The sequence below is a fragment of the Sphaerodactylus townsendi genome, linkage group LG12, assembly GCF_021028975.2.
Source record: "Sphaerodactylus townsendi isolate TG3544 linkage group LG12, MPM_Stown_v2.3, whole genome shotgun sequence".
NCBI classification, from domain to species: Eukaryota; Metazoa; Chordata; class Lepidosauria; order Squamata; family Sphaerodactylidae; genus Sphaerodactylus; species Sphaerodactylus townsendi.
Genome location: NC_059436.1, coordinates 42,860,213 through 42,885,818, shown reverse-complemented (window position 1 = coordinate 42,885,818; position 25,606 = coordinate 42,860,213). Strand labels below are relative to the sequence as shown.

Sequence of the window (25,606 nt, the reverse complement as noted above, 5' to 3'; positions counted from 1 at the left end):
TTGAACCGATTGTGAATTCTTGTCAACTACATGTGCTCGTCCCACCGGGTCCTGTCTACTTAAGCCAGCATGATGTTGCAAAGATCTAAACAGGTCCCTCAGATATGCAAACACATCCTCAGCAGATAATTGAGGGTGGAGAGCCCTGAGGAAGGACTGAGAGATGCCTGTGAATCAATCTTTCTGGTAAGACCACTTGGGTCTGTAGTGGGCAAAGTTATCATATGCTTTATAGGATAGATTGTTTAATGGAATTGATGAGGTAGATCATTAGTCTCCAATGTGATGCCCATCGGCACCATGGTGCCTCCAGTACCTTTCCCAGTGCCCACCAGGCGTTTTCAGAAAGCAGGTAAGGAAGGATGGAGCAGCAGTGGCGTAGGAGGTTAAGAGCTCGTGTATCTAATCTGGAGGAACAGGGTTTGATTCCCAGCTCTGCCGCCTGAGCTGTGGAGGCTTATCTGGGGAATTCAGATTTGCCTGTGCACTCCCACACACGCCAGCTGGGTGACTTTGGGCTAGTCACAGCTTCTTGGAGCTCTCTCAGCCCCACCTACCTCGCAGGGTGTTTGTTGTGAGGGGGGAAGGGCAAGGAGATTGTAAGCCCCTTTGAGTCTCCTACAGGAGAGAAAGGGGGGATATAAATCCAAACTCTTCTTCTTCTTCTTCTTTTGCCCAGCAGGGCTTTTAAGAAGTTATCCCTTTAAAACTGAGCTTCAGTCTGAGTTAAATTGAAGGCTTGTCTGATGCAGGCACCCACAGTAGTGGTCAGAACTGGCTTGTTCTTTTGTTTGGATTCTTGCCAACTTGTTTTTTTTATTGTTTTTATAAGGTTTTAAAAACAGACAATACAGACTACTTCATTCTGGGGTCAGACATTTCCAAGTGTCCTCTTGAACTTGTTAACATTAATGCATTGGAAAGTTCTTACCATACCCATAAAAAGAAGGCATTGTAATAAAACACCCTGCAATGACACCCCTTAGACCTTCTGTTCTTCTTCAGGCAGGGAAACCACTCACTCAGCTTTTTCCCTCCTTTTTTTGTTCAGGGACTGAGGTGCTTTGGAGTAATGGTAGCGTATAGTAGAAAGCATTCTCCCTCAACCCTGTAACACTCTCCAGAAGGCGAAGGATGCCCAATGACTTTTATTTTTCTTTCCAGGCACTCCCCTCACTAAGGCACAGTAAAATAAATATTCTGAGGCAGAAGTAAACAGTAACACAGATTTATTTAACAGATAGAAGACATAGGAAGAATAACAACTAAACAAGGGAAGGGAAGAATAACAACTTGGAGATGATTGAGGCAAATATGGCAGGAGGCAAGAGAAATATATACACTCATTACACAAGAGCTTGGCTCAAAGGTTTAGAGTTTCTGATTTCTTCAACACAACACTTAAGATTATTCAGTTATAGTTCAACTTAGAGGTTGGTTTCATAGATGTTACACAGTTTATACAGTTCCTTTATCGTAGATAATACTGGCTTATGGTTTCTACATGGAGTCCTAACATAGGCTAGGTACTTTTTCACAGTACCCTCACTCAACTCTCCCATTAGGAATCCCCCCCCCCCCCATAAAACATGCACTCTCCACTGAGGTAAACTTAAAGTAAATCCCTGTACCCAAGACCCATTGGTACAGTGGAACTCTTCTCTACCTAGAAAATATTTCTTATGACCATTTCACTTAGCCCTCCAATAAACCTTTTCCCCAGTATACTTGATATATGCATAATTGCTTTCTCTCAGCATTCAGGCTGATAACAATAGTTCCTTTCACACACTTTGACAGAACTATTCCTCAGAGATGTTTAGTTTTTATTCAGTTAAGGAATGTTCCAGACCAAAAACCCCTCAGATTGTACTGGCAAGGGAGTTAACCTCCTCCCCCCACTGTATCATACTGTTACTTGGCCAGAGTGCTGGTGGGCACTGCCAATTAGTTCATTCCCCTGCTAATGCCTCACTTTGACTATATAATGACTGCAGACAGAACTGCATTTTTACAAAACATATTTCATTGCACTCAACCACACACCCCTTCAGAAAAAAATATCAAAGCCACCACCACCCCATCCATTGCTTTCCTGCTCCACCATCAATGTTTTTGAACATAAAAAGTAGCTGGGGTTTTTTTGGTTGACCTCCTCCCAATAACCAGACTCAGGGTTACCAAAATCAGGTTTATTGTATCAGAGTACGAACTGGTACAGTCCACAGGGTTTTTGCCGAATCTGGCATTAACATACTAAGTAGCAGTCTGTGTGCCCCAGATAAGCACCCCCTCCTTTAATGGTCAACCCCAAAAGTGAAAGCATTCCCAAAGCAGAAGCCTCCGCAGGCTGCACAGCTCTCTCCAAGGTCGGAAGTCAGATGAGGAGCAGGTATTGTCTTTCTGGGCTGAGAAACTTCCTTGCTATTATTCTGAACAAAACACAAGCACCAGCAAGGGACTCTTTGGTGACACAATCGCCTGGGCTCCCCTGGATGGTGATGGCAAGATCCAAAGGGTTGGGGCTTGACAGTAGCCCCATGTAGGAGTGGATTCCCTTTAGAGAGGAACCATCACTTCAGACTTACTTTTGAGTACTTGAGCCTTAATTAAGCCTCTGACCCTCAGACAAGACATTGCTGGACATTCTGTGACACAGCTGGGCACAGACTGGCTAACAGGCACCAAAAGTCATTTCCATATGCTACTAAGAGGGACAGAGTGGACTTAAAATACCACCCCTCCCTTTTTGAACTTAGTCACCCTTAGGATACTGGCAGCTTCAGTTATGCCCAGATGGGATGGAGCCTCAATCTCCAAAACCAACTCCTGTCTGAGATGGAACACTGATGACAGTGGGGGGACGCAAATACCTCTATATCCACTTTTATATCCAGCCCCACCTACCTCACAGGATGTTTGTTGTGAGGGGGGAAGGGCAAGGAGATTGTAAGCCCCTTTGAGTCTCCTGCAGGAGAGAAAGGGGGGATATAAATTCAAACTCTTCTTCTTCTTTATCCTAAACAGTCAACTGCAAAATGACCAACAGCGTGGTGCCAACTACATACTAAAATACAAATATAAATAAAAGTCTACTTAATACATAGTCTTAAAAAGCATCCTTAGGGGGGGGGGACCATTAAACCTAAAGACAAAATCATATAAACCCCCTTCCTTAACCCTCAAAACATACCACAGATATGTGGTTTCTTAGAAGGGTGTCTGATGTCCCTCATCTTTGCTGTGTGTTTTTTTATTGTGGTATTAACTGAGTTTGAGATGGCAAGGCAGGAAGAATAGAGCAGGCAAAAGCTTGGTGACATGCAGGAGTGATGACTGGGAGACAAAGATGTGCCATCCTCTTCCTTCCCTGGAGGTCATGGATGGCTCCTGCCACTTAGTTTCTGAGTCCTCAGCCAAAAAAGTCTAATAGAGCAGTGATGGAGAACCTGTGACACAGGTGTCTGAGGTGACACACCATGGCATCTTGAGTGACACAGCAGCGTTCACCAGCACCTGACAACAACTATTCTGCTTGTTTGCATCTGAGTTATTTTTGCAATTATTTGATGTTGCTCTATATAATACAGAGCATCACACATGATCGCACTGTATTTTTTAAATAAATGAATACATAATGAATTGTTTCTCCATTGTTTGGAAGGAGGGTAGGTGACACACCAGCAGAGTAAAGTTAGACATTTTCCAAATTTTTGACACGCCAAGCTGAAAAAAGTTTGCCATCACCACAACAGAGCATGGACCTTCTGGAAACCAAATCAGTTCTACATTTTGCACTTTGAATGTGTTGCTGTGAAAAGACGACTGCAGGCGCATCGTTTACCATCACAAACGCCTATCGAATCTTTGCCAGCAAACTGCTTTGCTCCATACGGAGCGTACCTTAGTCCCCCATTGCCCTAAGGGCTTATTGACAGGAGAAATAACAGCACAGCTGTTGGGTTGCGTGCATGCTTAAACATGGCTTGCCCTTGGCATACATCCACTGTGAATTCTACATTGTGTCCCTTGTTTGGGAATCAAAGGTTTTCTAGCAATGGATGGAAGAGACCCTATATCAGTGGTGGCGAACCTTTGGCACTCCAGATGTTATGGACTACAGTTCCCATCAGCCCCTGCCAGCATGGCCAATTGGCCATGCTGGAAGTGGCTGATGGGAATTGTAGTCTATAACATCTGGAGTGCCAAAGGTTCGCCACCACGGCCCTATATACTCATACAGGAAGGATATTTTAGAACACCTCTTGACATCCAATCAGCATATTTCAGTCCCTGACAGCAGAGAGGCATTATCTCCACCCCTTCCTGGTATCCTGACCCCCCCCCCAAAAAAAAACACTCCATAGTGGCAGCCACTGCTCTCTCAACACCACTTTGACCTTCAAAGGAATATGCTTTGGATTTGTGCAATGGAGAAGCAAATTCCTAAAAGTAACTCCGAAGCACATCTGTCAATTCCTGACACATCCAGGTGCTCAAGCGGCAGAGATCTTGCTGCGTTCCAGCCCTTCATGGTTCCCTTGGGCTTTGGGCTCATCAACTACTTTTTTACGGCTCTATCACTCAGAACAGGGAAGAATAAGTAAAGAGTGAACTGAATTGTGCAGGATGAGCAATGAATCCAGGAAGAGGAGCTGAAGCATGCAAGCATCAAAGCTCTGCTTTCTAGTCAACATGGAAAATTACCCAGGTTGACCTGATGTTGGGTCGATGGACGAGGGGCATCAGAAGAGCCATATGAGGCCAGCAGTTTACCTAACTTCTTTTATTGTGATGAGCTTTCCATCTAAAATCAGAGACAGACTGTCTGGTTTTACTCCATGGCACCTGATAGTAAGTGAAGTGGCATTATTCCATCTTCTCCAGGCTAAGCAGTTGTTGCCCTACTTGTCTCTCCTCCATCTAGCCCAGGGGTAGGGAACCTGCGGCTCTCCAGATGTTCAGGAACTACAATTCCCATCAGCCCCTACCAGCATGGCCAATTGGCCATGCTGACAGAGGCTGATGGGAATTGTAGTTCCTGAACATCTGGAGAGCCGCAGGTTCCCTACCCCTGATCTAGCCTGTAATATATACCCATTATTTTGAGTCCTATCCTCGACTACCAATAAGAATAGCTATTAGCTGTCCTCGAAGTGACTGCCTTTCAAATACTTCAATTCAATTCAATTAACCTTTGCATGCATAATAACACAATGGCAGGATACAATAAACCCCTTTATGCACATTTGTCAATGACAAAACATAAACATTTTGCTACCGGCTCCAGAATCTCCTTACAATCACCATTCAGAAGGAATATAATCATTTGGTAATCAGCATGCTCTTCAAGACCCATCAGTAAGGGTTCTAAATATTTGCACCTAGGCCTATTGTAAAGCGGGCAATACAATAGAACCCGAAGAACTGACTCTTCACATCCAGTTCCACAGGAACACGTACACCTTTCAAATACATAAAGCAAGCAATCATGTCGCTCCCAACCTTCCTTTCTTCATGCTGAACATTCCCAAGTCCTCCAGCCTGTCCCTGTAGGACTTGGTCTCTAGGCTCCTGATCATCCTTGTCACTGCAGCTGTCCCCTTCTGTCAACATCCCTTTTGAAGCGAGGCCTCCATAACTATGCATGGTACTCCAAGCATAGCCTGACCAATGCAGTGTTCACTGGGACTATGACATTTGCAAGTTGGATTTATACCCCTATTGATACTCCCCAAAACCGCACTAGCCTTTTTTTGCCACTGCATCAAACTGACAGCTCATATTGAGCTTACAGTCCACCCAATATCTTGTTCACGTGCACTGCTACCCAGAAGTATAACCACCATCCAGTACATGTGCTTCTCATTTTTCTTACCCAGATATAGAATTCTGCACTTGTTGAATTGCATCTTGTTCACGGCCACCCGCTTTCCCAGTGTGGTCAGATCTTGTTGTATTCTAGTTCTATCTTCTGGGGTGTTCTTTACTCATCCCAATTTGGTGTCCTCTGCAAGTTTAATGAATAATCCCTCCACCCCCTCATCCAGATCATTCATAAAATATTGAAAACTGCTGAGCCCAGAACTGAGCTCTGTGGCCCTCCACTGGACATCTCTCTCCAATCAGATGAAAGGCCATTGACAACTACTGTTTGGAGATGGTTCTCCAAGCAGTTTCATATTTCAGTTCCTGACTCTTTTTTTTGTTTTTAATCAGAGGGTAATTGAGCAATTTGCAACTCTCCCCTGCAGCCTTAAAGTCTGCTGCACATCTTGAAAGTAGAATGTGGTAAAATCCAATATAATAATAACAACAACATTTTATAATTCTACTTGACTTGGGAGCAGCAGTGGTGTAGTGGTTAAGAGCAGGTGTACTCTAATCTGGAGGAGCTGGGTTTGATTCCCCACACTGCCGCTTGAGCTGTGGAGGCTTATCTGGGGAATTTAGATTAGCCTGTGCACTCCCACACATGCCAGCTGGGTGACCTTGGGCTAGTCACAGCTTCTCAGAGCTCTCTCAGCCCCACCTACCTCACAGGGTATTTGTTGTGAGAGGGGAAGGGAAAGGAGTTTTTTAACCCCTTTGAGTCTCTTTACAAGAGAGAAAGGGAAGTTATAAATCCAACTCTTCTTCTTCATCATCTCATCCTTTCTTCAAGGAGCTCAGGGCAAGGTACACCCCTCCCTGCATTATGCTATCCTTACAACAACCCTGTGAGATAAGTTAGGCTGAGGGAGAGTGCCTGACCCAAGGTTGCCCAGTAGGCTTCCTAGATGGGTTGAAATTTTAATACAGGTTGCCCCATGAGTGAAGAGTTTGGATTAACACCCTGCTTGTCTCAACTGTTAAGAGTCTCCAAGTAGCTTAAAATCCCCTTCTCATAACAGACACGCTGTGAGGTATGTGAGGCTGGGAGAACTGTGACTGGCCCAAGGTCACTCAGCAGGCTTCATGGGTAGGAAAACAAGCCTAATTCACCAGATTTTAGTCTGTATTTCATATGGAGTAGTGCAGAAGCAAACCTGGTTCACCAGACTAGAATTCACTGCGGTCGTGGAACAGGGTGGAATCGAAGCCGATTCTCTAGATTAGATTCCATGATGCTTAACCATTACACCACTACAGCACAACACTCTAATTTCTACACAGCACCTACTGTCTTAGTAGCATGGGGCTGCAGTCGAAACTGCAGGCAGGGTTGGGGGGATTCACAGCTCTATGACTTAAAAAAAATGTTTGTAGGTAAGGTTAAATACAATTTCTGAAACATCATTTATGAAAGAATCATAAGCATGCAAGTGACACCAGAAGATTGATTTAGATTACTAGGTTCCAGAAAAGGTCCTTTAAAAAAAATGAGCAGGATTTTGTTACCTCTTGTCCTCACTGGTCGGTGATGCTGGTTGCTCTCCGTGGTGCTGAACAGAGATTCTTGATTTGCCTTTGGAAACAAAGAGCTGGTTCAGATAGTCAAGGTCTTGGTGTGTCAAAAATCTGGACAATGCCTAACTTGACTCTTCTGATGTGTCATACACACACTCACCCTAGAACAAAAAAGAAACAATTCTTTACATATTAATTTATTCTTCAAAAAACAGTCTGTAGTGCTGGTGCTATGTATTATATGGAGAAACAACAAATAACTATAAAATCGACTCAAACTCAGAATGAGAGAATGGTTGTGGGGTGTCAGTGAATGCAGGTGCAGATTCTTATGCTCAGAATGTAATGACATGTCACTTTTGAAATATGTGTCATAGGTTCGCCATCATTGGTCTAGATCACTAGTCTTCAGCTTATCGGTCAGGACCCTCAGGTGGTTTGCAAAGCCCTACCAGCTGAGCTATGAGCTTTTCTAGAGTTGCCATTTTTGGCTGCCTTTTGGAAGGATCCACTGCTAGAGTATACATTTAGAATCCCAACGTGCCATAGTTTTTTTGAGGAGCAGCAGGGCACCTCTTTAAACTTTGGAGAGGGTTTCTCCAGGGCTCTGACTGCTGATTTGTTCCTTACTTAGGTACAGTTTCCAATGCTTAATTTGTGTTACCGTTCCTCAGCCCTCTTAATCTCTTGCCCCAAATTCTGGCCTTGATACTAGTGAAGTCATAACTCTGACTTCCTTCTGTCACATGATCGTGATACCCAATGACTGTAGCTCATCTTCGGAAAGGCTGAAGACCACTAGCTGATGCCACCTTTTGGCAAATAAGTACTCATGCAAACAGTGGTGTGAGCAACATCATTTTGAATAGGAGCGTTTGTGGCAGTTTTTCTTGCCTGGTCTTTCTGCATCCTCAACAATCACCACACGTGAGTGTGGTTGCTGGAAGTTCACTGGGTTGGTATTCCAGATGTTACAGCTGTTCATGTGCAAGACCAGACAATTAGTTGTGTGAAAAAACTGGGATCAATTCAGCTCAAAGTACGTTTGCAGCATGGTGCTCGGAACTAGGAAGTTCCCCTTTCTCAAGAAATGTGGGGTTTCTTCCAATATATATTTCTTCTTATAAAGGAGAGCTAATGTTCTTTGCAAAATGCATGCACCAGAACCTGAAACTGAAATATCCTGAAGGTTTTTGTTTTGACTAAGCTCACCTTCTGCAGCTGAGCTCTGCCCCCGTTTTACTTAGTCACCATGTCCAGTGGTGAAAAATTCATCAAGGGGCTTTATGTGCCTTCTGATTCCCATTTATAAAATGATTAGGAGTCCAAATGGTTTCAGCCCCACTTGTGTTGTTTTGAAGCTAAGAAAGATACTTTTCTTCCACTTCCTCCCATTCCTTACAGCATTCACCTGCACCTAGTTTGAGACATACTAGGTATGAGACATACTAGGTACAGGCAACTTACTAGACTTACTAGTAGGAGGCATACTAGGTACAGGCAAATGCTGAAAGGAATGGGGGGAAATCTCATGTGCTTCATCCACCTCGGTTTATGAGATATTTGAATGTTTACATTTTCCCCCTGTGAGTTGATTTGTTTTAACCTTCTCTGTTTCTGACCACAAAAACAAATGCAACAGAGCTTAACCGGGACTGGCTTTTGTTTCTTGCTCATTGTTCCTTTCGTGTGGGTTCTCTCTCAGCTGCGTTGAGGAATACAAGCTGGCTCCAGATGGCAAATCCTGCCTCATGTTATCAGACATTTGTGAAGGGTCCAAATGCCTCAAACCAAATACAAAATTCAACGACACTCTCTTTGGGGAGATGTTGCATGGCTACAACAACAGAACCCAACACGTCAACCAAGGGCAGGTCTTCCAGATGACATTCAGGTAAGTGTTATATCCCCACCGCCACTTTTGGTAGAGTGATGCAGATCTTCAGATGCAGATTCTTATGCTCAGAATGGTGCATTTGCAGTGGTGTATATCTCCTTACGTCCCTGTTCATGACTGGACAGGTAGCATTTGAAAGATGTTGCAGCTCTTTATTCCCAGTACCCAAATTCTGTGACTGGAAGAAGTGTTATCTGGAGTTCTGAAATAAATGTTTACAAGAAATCCAAGCCTGAGAAGTGAAACAAAGTTTTGCAGGGTTGGGGTGGTGTGTGGTTCTAGCAGCATTCTCTCCTGAAGTTTCGCCTGCATCTGTGACTGGCATCTTCAGAAGATCTGATAGTAGGAAAGGAAAGCAAGTAGAGTATATATACCTGTGAGTAACAATGAAGATAGCAAGTTCAGTAGGTGAGGGCATCTGAATAGTAGTAGCCTGGCATGTGAGTAACAATGAAGTATGTAGCATGTGAGCACAGGGTTTTGCAGGGTTGTTCTGTTTCCTTTGGCCACAAGTAAGGACTAGGGAAGGACTGTTAGCACTCTTAAAACAGGTGGAAGTACAGATTGGGAGCAAACCCTATGATATCTGCATTATGACTATGAGTCCTTAACCTCCATCCAGATCAGGGAAGGGGATGTGGCTCAGTGGAAGAGTCTCTGTTTAGTATGCAGTTGGTTCCAGGTTCAGCCCCCAGCATCGCCAGTTAAAAAGATCAGGTTGTAGGTTGCGTAGAATACCTGCACCTGACACTCTGGAGAGCCGCTGTCAGTCTGAGTAGGCAGTACTGACTTTGATGGGCCAGTGGTCTTATTTGGTGTAAGGCAGCTTCGTGTGCAAGTGTACCTGCATGAATGCACAGCTCCACATGCCTTTGTAACAGCATGAACTTTGCTCGGATTCTTCATGTTTTACAGCAACAGCAAAGCCTCATAGCTGTGAATTATAACTGCCTACCTCCCATTCACAAGCGTTTGCTCTTGTTTGCATATAAACGTTTAAATGGACTTCAGTTAACAGTTGCACCAGACTGCCTTCCATGTGATCCACTTTCATTTATCTCTTTAAAAATAGAAATAGGGGCTCAGTTTTAGACGTATTTGCTTCTCAGTTTCTGCCGTCTCCACCCTGTTCAGTGAAACCCTGTTTTTCAGGCTTTGCTGACATATTTCCATCAATTCTCAAGCACATGAAAAGGCAATTCTGTAGGATGCAGTCATGACCAGAGTGGTGCATTCTGTTCAGTTCCAACCTGCAGCAAAGGATATTGTGCCCAGGGAATGGTCTGAAAGCATTTCATGCTTGTTTTTAAAGCTAAGGTCTGGACCTGTCAGAGAAGCCTGCAGGCCTTCGACACTTTTGAGAAAGGGTGGAATAAATGTAATGTGGTTTTAAAAAACAAAACAAAAAAAATTAAACTTGCAGTCTCTGACTTGTTCCAACAAGATGTCAAATTGTTGGGCCTTAAAGTACACATGTCTGCACCCAGGCAGACTTGGATATATTATAATTTACTACCTGCTGTAGCTCAAGTTGGATGCCTGGTTATAGGGGTGTAAGGGAGGTGCTTCAAAGTCCTTCAGAAAGATTTCTCTGGCGACAGTCTGACCCCCCACATCCTTTTGCTGTGGTCCAGATCTAGAGCGGCTCTAGGGAGGGACCTCATCTTCTGTCCTCATGCAGAGATTTTGTGGAGTGATTAAAAACTAGGAAAGTTAGAACTCAGTTCAACCTCGATATATAGATGGATAGTGCTGGAATATGGGAGAGAGATCTGCATTCTTGTTTTGTTGTAGATATTTTGGAGATTTGTAATACATTTGGTCATTGACTGTAAATAAAGTCTTCTTCTTCTTCAGTCCAATCTCCTAAGACTATGGAGTAGCCACAAAGCACAGAGGATTTTATACCTCCCCCTCCCCACCCTTTTCTTTCTTTATGGCCTGAGCTGCTCAATTTCATTCTCAGTTTTACTGGCTAGCTGAAGTTGGACACCGCATGAGGCTGCTGCGTCAGTGACAGCTGGCACAATTGGAGTCCTGCGAGTCATCTGCTGATTCAGCAGCCCAGTTCGCCATTGCCCTCTTCACTAGATAAGGGCTGATGATGTTGCAAATCTTCAAGGCTCTTCATGTCACAATAGACAGCAGTTTGTTCACAAGAAGCTACCCAGGGGCGCTCAGCAGCTTTCTGACGGCCTTGGAGAATAATTAGGGAGAAATTCTGGAAGAGCATCTGTGTTAATCTATAACAGCGAGGCGGCAAAGGTAGCAGTGGAGTCAGAAATTGGGGAGGGAGACGGGGCTGTCAACAGTGCATAATGAAGAAATATCCTCTTAACTGGTTAGAGTGCCAGTCCACATGCTCTCAGTTCTTTGAACACACTCCTTTATAATTGTTTTGAGCGCTCCTCTGTAAATGATAAGACGGGCAGCCCCTTTTGTGAGCCCAGTGCCCAACTATGGCATTGCAGCTGCATTTGGCTGCTACCCACAAAAGGCTTCCTGGGTGTGTGGGGAAGCTCAAAAAGTCAGAAAGCTTCTCCCCACTCTATAGGTCCCAATGGACTGATGCCGCCCAAAAGGTCAACTTAAGTCTGATACACGGGCTGAACTCGAGCAAAGATCAGGAGGGCGCTAATTAATGTCCTCCCTTGACCACATCCTTCCTGCTACACCAGTAGTGCCTGTCAGGGGGGCCTGGGGCATTATTGCAGCATTTAGTGCCATGTTCCAGTTTCCTGGGTGTGTGGCAGCAGCTCCATGCTGGCAGGATTCCTCCATGAAGTAAATCCACTGGCATGACGGAGTAAATGCCCCATGAAGGCAAATCTGCTGGCACGATGGCATGTCACTTCCTAGGCAGATTCCACCACCATCACCCTCAATTCGGATGGTGTTCTTGAAAACTTGAAATGCTATCAAACTTAGTCAAGAAATTGTGGAGGAGCAGCAGTGGTGTATGGTTAAGATGTAATCTGGAGGAACCGGGTTTGATTCCCTGCCCTTCTCCTTGAGCTGTGGAGGCTTATCTGGGGAATTCAGATTAGTCTGTACACTCCAACACATGCCAGCTGGGTGGCCTTGGTCTAGTCACAGTTCTTCTGAGCTTTCTCAGCCCCACCTACCTCACAGGGTGTTCATTACGAGGGGGGAAGGGAAAGGAGTTTGTAAGCCTCTTTGAGTCTCGTACAGGAGAGAAAGGGGGGATATAAGTCCAAACTCTTCTCCTTCTTCTATGGGTCACTGGAAGAGCCTATGCTTTGCAAGATCTTCCATTCAATCTCCATCATCTCCATCTAAAGGAGGTGCTGTGGAAGCCCCCCCCCCCCCCCGAGACACTGAAGAGCTGCGGAGTATAGAATATTGGCCTCGACAGGCTGGCAGTCTGACTCAGAAGTAGTTGTGTGCTTTCATCTGTGTTCAAGAAGGGATGCTGTATTTCTATATAAAAGGATATAGTGTTGTCCAGAAGAGAGGTGTATGAGCAACCCAAACATCAGGTGGTACTTATTCCAGCTGGTTGATTAGTATATTTCTTCTGAAGTTTGAGACGTTTGTTGGGACCTTATTACCCATGGCACAGAATGGCAAGCTGCAGTACTGCAGTCAAAGCTCTGGTCACGACCTGAGTTTGATCCTGATGGAAATTGGTTTCAGGAAACCAGCTCAAAGTTGACTCAGCCTTCCATCCTTCCAAGGAGCTCACCAGCATCCTGAGAGGTAGGTCATGCTGGTCAAGAGGTACTCCTGTTGACTTTGAGGCAGAGTTGGAATATGCACTCGGGCCCCTTTGGCCTGGAACTGACATTTCAGTCGGTCTGCCAATCAGTTCTTTTATGTCCTGCATTTCTGTCTCCACCTTCCCACCAAGAAACTTAGCGTGCCGTTTCAGCATCATTGTGAGCTCTGCAATGAGGCTGAGGCTGAGAGAGGGAGGGGTGGATTCCACATGGGCCAAAAACAGGCTCATTCCGCACGTGCAGAATAATGCACTTTCAAACTGCTTTCCGTGCTCCTTGAAGCTGTGCGGAATAGCAAAATCCACTGGCAAACAGTTGTGAAAGGGGTTTGTAAATGCATTATTTTGCGTGTGCGGAAGGAAAGATGTTCTTTATTGTGCACATAAGTGGAGTCAATCAACATAGCTCAGGTGTGCCACTGTGCAGTCACAAGCGTCTCTCCTTTCTGTCTTGAAGAATGGAAATAACAACATTCCTTTCCCCTAGAACTGTGAAAATAAATCTCTCTCTCTCTCTCTCTCTCTCTCTCTATTTCTCTCTTTCTCTCTCTCTTTCTCTCTCTCTCTCTCTCTCTCTCTCTCTCTCTCTCTCTCTCTCTCTCTCTCTCTCTATCTCTCTCTCTATCTATCTATCTATCTATCTATCTATCTATCTATCTATCTATCTATCTATCTATCTATCTATCTATCTATCTATCTATCTATCTATCTACCGCCCTCCCCCGGAGGGCTCAGGGCGGTGAACAGCAACAACATAAATAGAGCACATAAGACCGAGACTAAAATCCGTTAAATTAATTTTCTGGCTCTATATAAAGTAAAACCCCATCCCATTAAAATGCAGCATACTAAAATCAACATGATAGATGGCACCTACTATCAAGTCCCCTAAAGAAAAGAGGGAAGGGGATGGGAGGGTCCCAAATGATGCACATGTTGTAAAGCACACTACAGAGCAGTATACTTAAAAAAACCCCTTCCAAAATCCTAAATGCTACATCCCTTTCTGACAGTTGAATTGCTGGTGTTAATTTTCTGGATTTGAGCAGATGCTCTTAGCTTGCTGGTACTTGTCTGCCTACAGCATCTGGAGGAGGAAATCTAGTTTGTTGTGCAAGGACGGATGCTGTGGGCTTGAACCAGCATTACATCACCCGGTGACAAGGGATGAGAAGGGAAGCTTAATAAGAGAGAAATTATTAACTTAAAAGATGCAATTTGCCCCAATTTTCATTGATATTCAAGGACCTCTCTAAGCATCGAGGATACCAGCTGTTCAAGAAGCCCTTAATTTGGTGTGCGTGAAAAATAGCAGGGAACTGACTAATATTGGGGATTAAAAGCTTGTTTCGCTGAAGCAAGAGCATGCTACCAGAATCAAGGGGCTGCATCTTTTAGAGAGATTTATAGTTCCTTGGATCCCTTCACTAAGAGAATGAGTCAGCCTCCTTCCTGGGTCTCGGTAGCTTCCTGAATAAATAGGATATTCACCATCTAATTAAGGTGTGAGTTGAATGAGAACAGGCGTTATCTGCTAGACAGTCTTTTTCCGGTGTTTTTATCCAGGTATCTTCTGTTACAGCAAATGGGAGGCCAACTTGAGAGAGTAAGCTAGGCAGAAAAGAAGAAGAAAAAGAAAAGGAGTTTGGATTTATACCCTACTTTTCTCAACTGCAAGGAGTCTCAAAGTGGCTTACAAACTCCTTCCCTTCCTCTCCCTGCAGCAGATGTCTTGTGAGGAAGAAGAGTTGGATTTATGTCCCCCCTTTCTCTCCTGTAAGGAGACTCATAGGAGCTTACAAACTCCTTTCCCTCCCCCCCCCCAACAAACACCCTGTGACATAGATGGGGCTGAGAGAGCTCAGAAGAACTGTGACTAACCCAAGGTCACCCAGCAGGCATATGTTGGAGTGCACAGGCTAATCTGAATTCCCCAAATAAGCCTCCACAGCTCAAGTGGCAGAGCGGGGAATCAAACCCAGTCCCTCCAGATTAGAGTAAACCTGCTCTTAACCACTACACCACTGCTGCTCCTGTGGGGGACTGGAGACTCAAACCCAGTTCTGTAGATTAGAGTACACCATTCTTAACCATTTTACTGCTGGAGATCCAGAGAGATGTGGATGGAGGCAAGAGAGCAAGTATGGATAGACACAGTGCTACCAATGCAATAAATACACAGGCTCGACACTGGCCTTTTGTGGGAGAGAAGGGAAATAGAGGAATGAGTCCCTGTTGCTAAAACAAGGGCCCTTTCCACAAGGGCCATTTACAACGGCCCAGGGACGGCAAAAACACCAGTCCCTGGGAGCTGTTCGCACAGGCAGAGCTGCTGCAATGCAGCAGCGCCATCCTGTGTGGCCCCGAGCGGCATGAAGGCACCGCTTTCCACCTCCCTTCCTGAGGAAGGTTTTTGGAAAGTGCCGCCTTTCCATCGGCGTGGTGCGGGCGCCACTTTCCCTTCCCCCCCACTCACCTCGTCCTCCAGCGTCAGTCTGGAGGGCTGCTGAGACCCACCCATGCTGCCCTCTGACCCCTGGAGGTCGGAGGGCAGCATGGGCGGGTCTCTGCATCCCTCCAGACCGACGCTGGAGGACGAGGTGAGTGTGGGGGACGGAGAAGAGGTGACTCAGTGCAGAGCCGCCTTTTCTGTGCTGGCCTCTGCGGGGGCCGCTCGCACGCTCCTGTGCGAACGGCCCCCTCCTCTGCCAGTGGAGAGGCGCCCTTTCTGCTGTGCGGAAAGGCCCAAGGGGATGATCTTCGCTAATCTGTTATGTGTTTCAGTTGCTTCCATGGCCCACAGGGGTGGAGTGAGGAGGAACTGTGCCCAGGACATGCCTACGTCCTGCACCCCCACCATGCCCACATCCCCCAAATGCCCCGGAACACCCCCCATGCCCCTGTACTGGCATGCCTCCAGTGCATCACACCCCACCACGCCGCCTTGGCACTACGTGACTGATGGCCCACCAACTTTACATGTCAAGGCTCCCCCCATAATTTAGCAGTAGTAGTGCCTAGGGAAAAGATTGTGGGTTGCAACAGGGTTAGGGTCTGCCTCTCCAGCAGCCTTCTACCTGAAGTAGCCGATCACATGTGCCTGGATTGAGGCAAGGGGGAGTTGGGCCTGTGGCCTAGACCATGGAATTGGTGCTTACCTACATTGCAGACTCTTCCACACCCTTTCAGAAAGGAAACTGAAAATTGTTGAAGAGTTAGGACATGTTCATGGAGAAGGGCAAGGTTTAGAAAAAAGTGCATGCACCCTCATCCACCATCACATAACACGCTTCGGTATTAGCTCAGCATTAATTAAATGTGTAAAAACATGGACGGGGGGAATGAACTTCGGGGTTGGAGGCAGATCAAACAAACCAGCCACTGGCAAGCATGTTTTCTCCTTTCAGCTGGATGCCAAAGACCTCAAAGATGGATTTTCAAGATCACTTCCTAGCAATTTTTTGTTCACCCTTTGTTGAGACTGCAACAGGCAATCACAAAGGAATAAACGTTGCATTTTGCTACTCCCTCTTTCCATGTTGTGTTGCTGAGCTATTAATAAACATGGATGGGGGGGAGCCCACAAAATTGCTTTCAGTCACAGGAGCTCAGCTCTGGATCCAGAAAAGTAAGGAATGATCACAACTTTACCTCCGTTTTGTCCCCTTCAGAGCACAGGCTTCGCTTAGCGGTGGGGCAGAGCTCAAGATTTTGCTAGCTGTTCCCAAATCTCAGAGGGGATTAGCGTTCAAATGGCTTGTTTGTTTCTTACTAATCTGTTCTCCCCCCATTCTCTGCCTCAGGGAATAAAAGGATTTTTTGGTATAAGAGCACTTTGTAGTTTTAAGCTGTTTGTCAGTAGAAAACCCCAAATTATCACACAGAGCTTGGGACCTGATTTGATACATTATAGATGCCCAGATTTAAATAAAAAAATGACTGATGTTTGTCTTGGTGGGTTTTTTATGTCTCTTTCCTCCTTTCTTTGTTGTTTTACTCTCTCTTGCTCATTTTCTCCCTCCTGGAAATTGTCGGAAGCTGGTCTGATCTTCCTGGAGAACATGCCCTATAATAAAAGGTTGAGGGACCTGGGAATGTTTAGTCTGGAGAAGAGAAAATTGAGGGGGGGGCATGGGATCGCCCTCTTTATGTATTTGAAGGGCTGCCACTTATAGGAGGTCAAGGAGCTATTCCTGTTGTTAGCAGAAGATTAGACTTGCAATAATCAGTACAAAGTATGGGCAGAAAGGGTCTTACTGGATAGTAGGAAAAATGTTGTATGCAATTCAGATTAGCCTGTGCACTCCAACACATGCCAGTTGGGTGACCCTGGGCTAAATCTTCGGAGCTCTCTCAGCCCCACCTACCTCACAGGGTGTTTGTTGTGAGGGGGAAGGGAAAGGAGTTTGTAAGCCCCTTTAAGTCTCCTTACAGGAGAGAAAAGGGGGATATAAATCCAACTCCTTCTTCTTCTTCCCTTGCATTAGTACATAAAGACAAGCAGGATGTATAAAGATGGGCAGCCAAGCTGAGTATTCTGTAGGATGACAATGAGGGAGTCGCCTTCAGGAGAAGAACGTTGCAGAAATTCATCTAGGTCAGACATCAGCATTCTAGAGATGAGCTAAAGGCTCTTTATTAACAGGGAAACTGTCTTCACAGAAACATGCATGCAAGCTTAGCTGCTGGAGCACTAGAATACAGTGCATTCAACAAGTGAACCTATTTTATTTCCCCCCTTTTTCACTCGTTCTGCATTCTTCATTTGTTTGCTTCTACTAAATTTGTTTGCTCCTGTAAATTCTATTTGTTTCCCTAAGTAGTTTTATTCTTTCTCCCTCTCAGTGTAAAGCATTACTGCTCCAAGACTGTGTATTCTCCAGTGCTACAATTGCATTATATTGTATTTTTGGTGGCTAATACATAGTATACAAACAAAATCAAGTTTTGTAAAAAAAGCATTTGGGTGGATAAAGAGTTCAGATTCTGTTGCTGTATTTTCAGAGAAGGAGAGTGGGGAGAGGAGGGAGAAAATTGTTGATCACAGGTGTTACAACTATTGTTGTGCCATCATTTTCTCCCATCTACTTTGCAGCCACTTATACTAAAAGAAGCAAAACAAAACACAGAACCAAGAAGAGAAACCTCTTCATTCCTTGTTGATCTTGCACAGGTTCTTTCTTTCTTTTTTTTTATCTCTTTTTCTCTCTTTCTCTCCCTCTCTCTCCCTCCCTCCTAGAGACTGCATGTATAGGTTGAATACCATGAATATTTATAAAAGAAGCCAGGCAGTGGTAAAGGTGGTAAAGAGCTGTCTGTCTTCATCAGAACTCAGCAAAAGGAATTATTTTTCCTTTCCTTTCCTTTTTGCTTTATTGAATTGTTCTTTACTGTTTATTCCCAGTAAGCTTTTGATTGCCCCCTTGACTTTCCATTTACAACCCCCCCTCCCCAAGCTAGTGTTCACCCCAGAGAAAAAACTGTTCCCTATCTTGGGGAAGTACTCACACTCTGGCAAGGACATAGGTAAGGGGGGGGGGGTCTCAGGTTCAACCCCCACTCATTACATGTCAAAGCTCCGCCCCCCGGTTTTTTTGGTATTTTATTTTTTTTTGTTTTTGGCCTTCAGGGGGCACAGTTTTTATGCTAGCAGCACCGAAATTTCAGGGATTCGTTGGGAGACTCTCCTGATGATACCACCCAGGTTTGGTGAGGTTTGGTTCAGGGGGTTTAAAGTTATGGACTCCCAAAGGGGGTGCTCCATCCCATTTCCAATGGGAACTAATAGTAGATGGGGCTACCCTTTTGAGGGTCCGAAGCAAACTTCACCAAGCCTGGTTGGTATCAGAAGGAGAGTCTCCTGAAGATACCCTGAAAGTTTTGGTGCTGCTAGCTTAATAATTGCACCCCTGACAGCAGGCACCCCCCAAATTTCCCCAGATTCTCCTTTTAAATCCACTCTCTTCAGCATGGATTTAAGGGGAGAATCGGAGATCCCCAGTTTAAGCATTGAAAGTGATGCTGTTTCAGGGTGGGGAATAATCCACCCCAAAACAGCATCACTTTCAATGTTGTTTTAACTGGGGACCCCAGATTCTCCCTTTAAAGTGGATTTAAAAGGAGAATCTGGGCTCCCTAGTTTAATCACCATTGAAAGAGATGCTGTTTTGGGGTAGATTCCAGCACCACAGCGGCCGCCCATTGGGGGCCCTTCCGCAAAACTCAGATTTTGCACTAAGATCCATTTCCCTAGCTACGCCTCTGCCTGGAGGGGAAGGCAGAAGCGACTGCCGACTGAGAGCCCAGCCGGTGGGGGGGGGGGGGTCAAGGGTGTGTGCCATCCCTGGCCTCAGAGAGCTGCTTTCATAAGCACTGAAGCTGGGGTGGGTCTTGGGGAGGCATGGTCATGCCCCAAGGAGTGGGTGGGGGCATGGCCCCACCCCCCAAATCCCCCCCTAAAAAATCTATACCTATGTCATTGCACTCTGGAAGAACAGGAACGATGCAAGCCTTGAGCTTGCCTGACCAAACTCCAGAACACTCCCCAACTCCATTGCAGAAAGACTGCGTGCCTTTAAATGTTGTCTGTGAGACCTTCCCATACCCACTGAAGACATAACTGCAGTCATTGTGGGTTTTACCAGGAGGTCTTAGAGAGAATACACAAAGACTTGTGTGCTGTTTGCTTCTTTGCTGAACCAAAAGGTTCTTTCTCATTGAGCATTCAGACAAAGGACAAAACACATGAAAATCCAGCTGAACTGTGGACTATCATCTCTTCCCTTCTCCCATCTCCGGAAGTCAGTCCCGGCTTCCAGATCCAAAGTAGCAGCCTTTTGTTTCAGCAAAGCTTTGTTAATATCGTCAAGCTCCATGTCAGGTCAGCGAACCGACGAGGGAGGAATTGTCATAATATTGATGGTGAGTTTGGCAAGTTAATTTTAAAGCTGTCACTGGGTTTCTCCCTCACTGCTGCTTCTTAATAAAACTCTGTGATGATTACGGGTCACGCCTGACAGCTTGAAGGCGAGCCTCGTAACTGGAGCCAGCAAGTGAGGCTGTCTTTATTTCCCCAAGCCAGGACCCTTTTCCCTCTCCTTTCTGGCCTCTTGAGTCTGGCTTATCATACATCATTATACCTGACCCAAATGATGCAGTGGTTAAGAGAACTCCAGACTCTGGCCTGGAGAACAGGTTTTGATTTGCCACTCCTACACTTGAAGCCTGCTGGGTGACCTTGGGCCAGTCACAGTCCTGTCTGAACTCTCTCACCCCACCACCCCAGATGTCTGTTAAGGGAAGAGGAAGGGAAGGAGTTTCTAAGCTGCTTTGAGACTCCTTGTGGTAGAGAAAAATGGAGTATAAATCCAACTAATAAGGAATTTGTGAGACTCTGAATGGAGACCCGGATTCTCACTTCATTGCCTCATACCTTTCCTTCTTTCTTGGAGATCTTGGTAGCCTCAGGGTGATTGGAGTCCTTGACCATCACTGTTATTATGCAGAAGAAGAAGAAGAGTTTGGATTTATACCCCACCTTTCTCTCCTGTAAGGAGACTCATGGTGGCTTACTAGCTCCTTTCCCTTCCTCTCCTCACAACAAACACCTTGTGAGGTAGGTGGGTCTGAGAGAGTTCCAAAGAACTGTGACTAGCCAAGGTCACCCACCAGGAATGTAGGAGTGAGGAAACACATCTGGTTCACCAGATAAGCCTCCACCACTCAGGCAGAGGAGTGGGGAATCAAACTCGGTGGGGAATCAAACACCTACTCTTAACCACTACACCACACTGGCTGTCCCGCTGGCAGCTGGTCTGTATTTCCCCATACCTGTTATTTTTAATTAAAAAAATATTTTGTGGGGCTTGGAAAGGTGGGAGAAGAACAAATTAGCATCTTTATACTGTTTTTAAGATCTCCATACTATTGAGTTATTGATCTCACTCACAGTGATGATGATGAAGGTGATGATACCTTGGTTGTTTTATGAGTTTTAGCTATTGTATTAATTGTTTAAACTTTTATGTCCTTCCATATGAACAAAGCAGTAGCTTTGAAAAAAATATGCATGATTTGCTTCAAACAGTGAATATGTATCATGTCAGGCACCATCTTAGAAGAGGTGTTCCCTCATAAAGAGCAAAGAGGGAATACCTCTTGAAAGAAGGCACTTGCTAGTGGCTATCTCAGATAATCCAAATAATCCAATAGTCTTGGACAACATAAAACACATTAATAACACCCTCTAATCCCACCCTTACGTTGTAGTCAATGCAGTCAAAATTTTTGCCACTGCAGGCAGTCCCCAGAAGCAGTTGCAAAGGTTTTGAAACATGCATGTAAGAACTTGGGATACTCCGATCTTATGTAAAACTGAATTGAGTGGATTAATTCAGATTGGGCCGTTAAGAAGGAGGTTTGAGATCAAACCTTTCCAGGAGGTTGATTAGTCCAAAAATGCATGCTATATTTTGAAAGTTCACTTTTTGTGTTTGAGGTTAGCCCAAAAATACATGTCATATTATGAAAGCTCAATTTTGTATTTGAGGTGACAGTTGAGAATTGTTGAACTATAATCTGATTAAGAGAAATTTTGCCTGAGATGTTGAGGCATGAATTGTGAACCAAATATAGTTTATGAGTTGATGTTTATAAAGATCACCATAAATACATGATTGCTGAGGTTTTGAAATTATATAAAAGTTGGATTTGTTGAAGAGGATTGTTTATTTAGAAGAATAGTTCAGTACTTATAGCCTTGTGGTGGAAAGAGGTTTTTACAACTTGTACCTTCAGGATCCACTCCTCCCCCCTCCCTTATTTTATTTCATTTTTGAATACATTAGATCTGATTTTTTAAATTGTATTTATGGCTACCAATCTTGATCCTGTTTGATCTGAGATTGCAAATGCCTTAACAGACCAGGTGCTCGGGAGCAACAGCCACAGAAGGCCATTGCTTTCACATCCTGCATGTGAGCTCCCAAAGGCACCTGGTGGGCCACTGCGAGTAGCAGAGAGCTGGACTAGATGGACTCTGGTCTGATCCAGCTGGCTTGTTCTTATGTTCTTATGATGGTTGCATTCCACCTAGTCTTGGTCCACTGTCTTACTAATGCAGGATTTGTTGGATAGCTTGACAGTGGCTTCACTCATTTCTCCAGGGTTGATATCAGAGGGTACTGCCTCCAGAAGTTGGTAGGGCTGGACATAGAGAACTGCCCATGGTATTTTTCCTTAACCAGAACATCAAAAAATCTTCTGACTAACGCAGCGGGGGCTGACTTTGTAAACATTTTGCTCTCAGTTTGGCTTAATACACTTAAATGGCTTAGCCCGATACGCATCCTCAGGTGACTATACCCACGTATCAATACGTGGTAATAGTATTATAGATTACATACTAGTCTCTCAAGCAAGCTTCAAACAGGTTGAGAACATTCAAATATCAGAGGGTAACAATCAAAAAGAGAGTCTCCATACGCCATTCACCAGAGCCGTAATGAGGGGGAACCACGCCCGGGGCACATGTGTGCCCTGTGCCCCTGCCACGCCCTGGAATGCCCCCGCTCCTGCCACACCTCCACACTGCCCCTGCACTGGCTTTTGCCTGGGGCAAGACACTCCCCTTCATCCCTTGGGTGCTATGCCACTGCCTTTCATTACCCTGAAGGGTCCCCAAGAGGCAATTCTCCCTCTCTGATGTTGTTTAATATCTATCTGCACACTCCTGCCAGGATAACCTGCAGTTTCAGGCTTAAGTGTTGTCAGTTTGCTGATGACACCCAGATATTTCTGTTGATGGATGGTCATCCAGAAACTGCCCCAGATGCTCTGTCCAGCTGTCTGGAGGTCATGGGGAAATCTTTAGAACAGAGCCAGTTAAAGTTAAATCCATCTAAGATGGAAGTCCTGTGGCTGGGTTGGCAGGGATCAGATGGAATATGCCAGTTACTACTCTTGATGGCATTCAGTTAATACCTGGATCAACCATCAAGAGACTGGGAGTGATACTTTATGTTTCCCTAACTATGGAGGCTCAAGTGAATCACATGGCCCACCAACCTTTCTACAATCTTTACCAGGTGAAGTTGTTGGCACCCTGCCTATCCCAGATCTACCTACAGTGATTCATCCAAGAGTCACCTTCAGATTAGACTACTGCAACTCTCTCAACACAGGGCTACCCTTGGGCCTACTTTGGAAGTTCCAACTCATGCAAAATGCAGCAGCACTGGTCCTTACAGGGACCCCGTGTCATGTGCATATACAACCTGTTCTTCTCTCGCTCATTGGTTGCAGTGGAATACTATATCAGATTCAAGGTTTTGGCACTTACTTTAAAAATCTAAGTGGTCTGGGGCAAGGTGTCAAATGTGCGGCCCTCCAGATGTTATGGACTACAGTTTCCATCATCCCCTGTCAGCATGATGCCGGCAGGGGATGATGGGAACTGTAGTCCATAATATCTGGAGGGCCACACGTTTGACACCTGTGGTCTGGGGTTATCATATCTGTGAAATCTCAATAAAAGGTTCCCTGACGGGTGTTATGTTAAGCAAATAAAACTTGCTGGTGATTCCTAACCTGAAAAAGGCTAGCCTCGACCAAAGCAGGGCTTTTTGGGCCCTGGGCCCTCCTTGGTGGAATGCTCTGTCTAATGAAATCAGGGCCTTGTGGGACTTAATGCAGTTCCACAGGGCCTGTAAGGCAGAGCTGTTCCACCACGCCTATGGGTGAGGCACTTACAGTAGTACCATCTAAGTGTCTTCCTTCCTCTTTGTCCTCTGAATGTTTTATTTTTTTAAGTAGGATTAGGGTGTGGTTATTTTATTGTAAATTATATTTTTGCCATCTGGGTCACTGCCATAATTTTTATTGGTTTTTACATTGTGATTTTACATGTTGTAAGCCACCCAGAGCCTGTAAGGGGAAGGGTGACCTAGTAATAAAATAATAAATTAATAAATGAAATGCAAGGCTGGCTGATGATCCGCATCTTCCGAATATCTATCAAGATATAGTCTTGAGGCCTGAAGGCTAAAAGATTGCAAGAACACTGAGACATATTTAAGATTCTTATGTTTGCCTTGTTTAATTGGGACATCTTTTTAGCTTCTCAGAAAGTTTTTAATTGGTGAAGCTGTCCACTGAATCAACTTATGTATTCGTAATTTTAATCAAATCTCAGCAATATGTTTACCTCTCTATGGCATCAAGACTAACAATAAAGCACTTAGCCTTTTATTGAGATTTCTTCCTCGCTTTATTCCAGAGGAGTTCAGGGCAGGTTGCATTGTGTATATCTTTATCTCATGGTTTTCTATTTAATCATAGCTTATTATGTTTGATGGCTTCTTATATTTTAATTCCACTTGTCAGCCAAAATTGGCTCTCCAAGCAATTTGCATGAACTAAAAATATACAAATTGGATCAGAATTCAATACAGATGTTCCTTGAGGGAAGGATTGTGAACAGGATTGAATTCAGGTGTTATGGAAGGGTGTTTAGCTGCTTTATATCTTCCCTCTGGAGTAGTGGTAAACAGGAATTCTTCTTCAAGGCTGAGAATGTTGGTTCTTCCACATGCAAACTGAGCACTGTGATTTGTATGCATTCAGAAGAGTCTGTGGCTTAGGGTTGTCACAGAAATGTCCAAGTTCAGTTTCTTTATTGCTGCGTGACTATTAATTTCACAGAAAATCGGTGCATCTAAAATCATCTCCTTCCAGAACCAGTTCAATCTGCTGTTGACATGGTATGCAAATCTCCTGTATTATACCATTTATAATTAAGAATGGGAAATAGGAAGGAAGAGCCAATAAAACTAGAACACAAAGAGAACAACTTGAGGAAACTTAAATAAGGCTGCAGAAAATAACAAAAAACTGATAAAATGAGCCCTAAATAAAAAGTAAGATGAAAAAATAATAGTAAAAGCTCCAGATATGGAACACAGCCATGAGTGTTCTGCAATATCACACCAGAAAACGGACGGCTGGCAGCCGAGCAAATTCCTAGTGCGGATACTGGGAAAATTCTTCTTGGTCACTGCAGACTTTGATTTTGGTAGCTTGTGACAATATCAAGAAAATTGCCCTCTCCATGTTAGATGAATGCAGCTGTCATGTAGAACCAGTTAAAATATATTCCATATGGTGGGCATTTGAAGGTTACTAGGCCCCAAAGGTAAAGTAGGAGAGAAGAGAACAGGAGTATGTACTCTTATTTGAAGAGAAATGTGCTTGCCTCTGTAAAATGGGAGTATCAAGAAAGTTCTTTCTTTCTTTAGCCTTTATTTGGCATAAAGTATCAAGAAAGTTGAGCCCTCTTCATCCTTTCCTTGGCCTGTGCCTGTCCACCCTAGGCTTCTTCCTCTTAATGATGCCGAGGGGAACATCTGTACATGACTTCTTGTAACAGGATCCTCCTTCTGTTCAGATAGCACCAGAAATATAATGATGTGTACAGTACTTTTTGAAATACTACAAAAGTAAGGCACACTCTTGGGCAATAGCCTTAGAGAGATGCCAACCATTGTTTCTTTTCCTTTTTGTTAGGACAGCCCAGAACCTTAATT

General features: G+C 44.6%; 1 protein-coding gene across 1 annotated transcript in view; it reads left to right on the top strand.

The window, feature by feature from the left end:
* ASTN2 (astrotactin 2) overlaps positions 1 to 25,606 on the top strand; it is a 271,729-nt gene that overhangs the window by 202 nt on the left and 245,921 nt on the right. Inside the window, exon 2 of the mRNA XM_048513440.1 lies at positions 9,095 to 9,283. Within this exon, the coding sequence (XP_048369397.1) occupies positions 9,095 to 9,283 (189 nt within the window). The remainder of the gene's footprint in view (positions 1 to 9,094; positions 9,284 to 25,606) is intronic.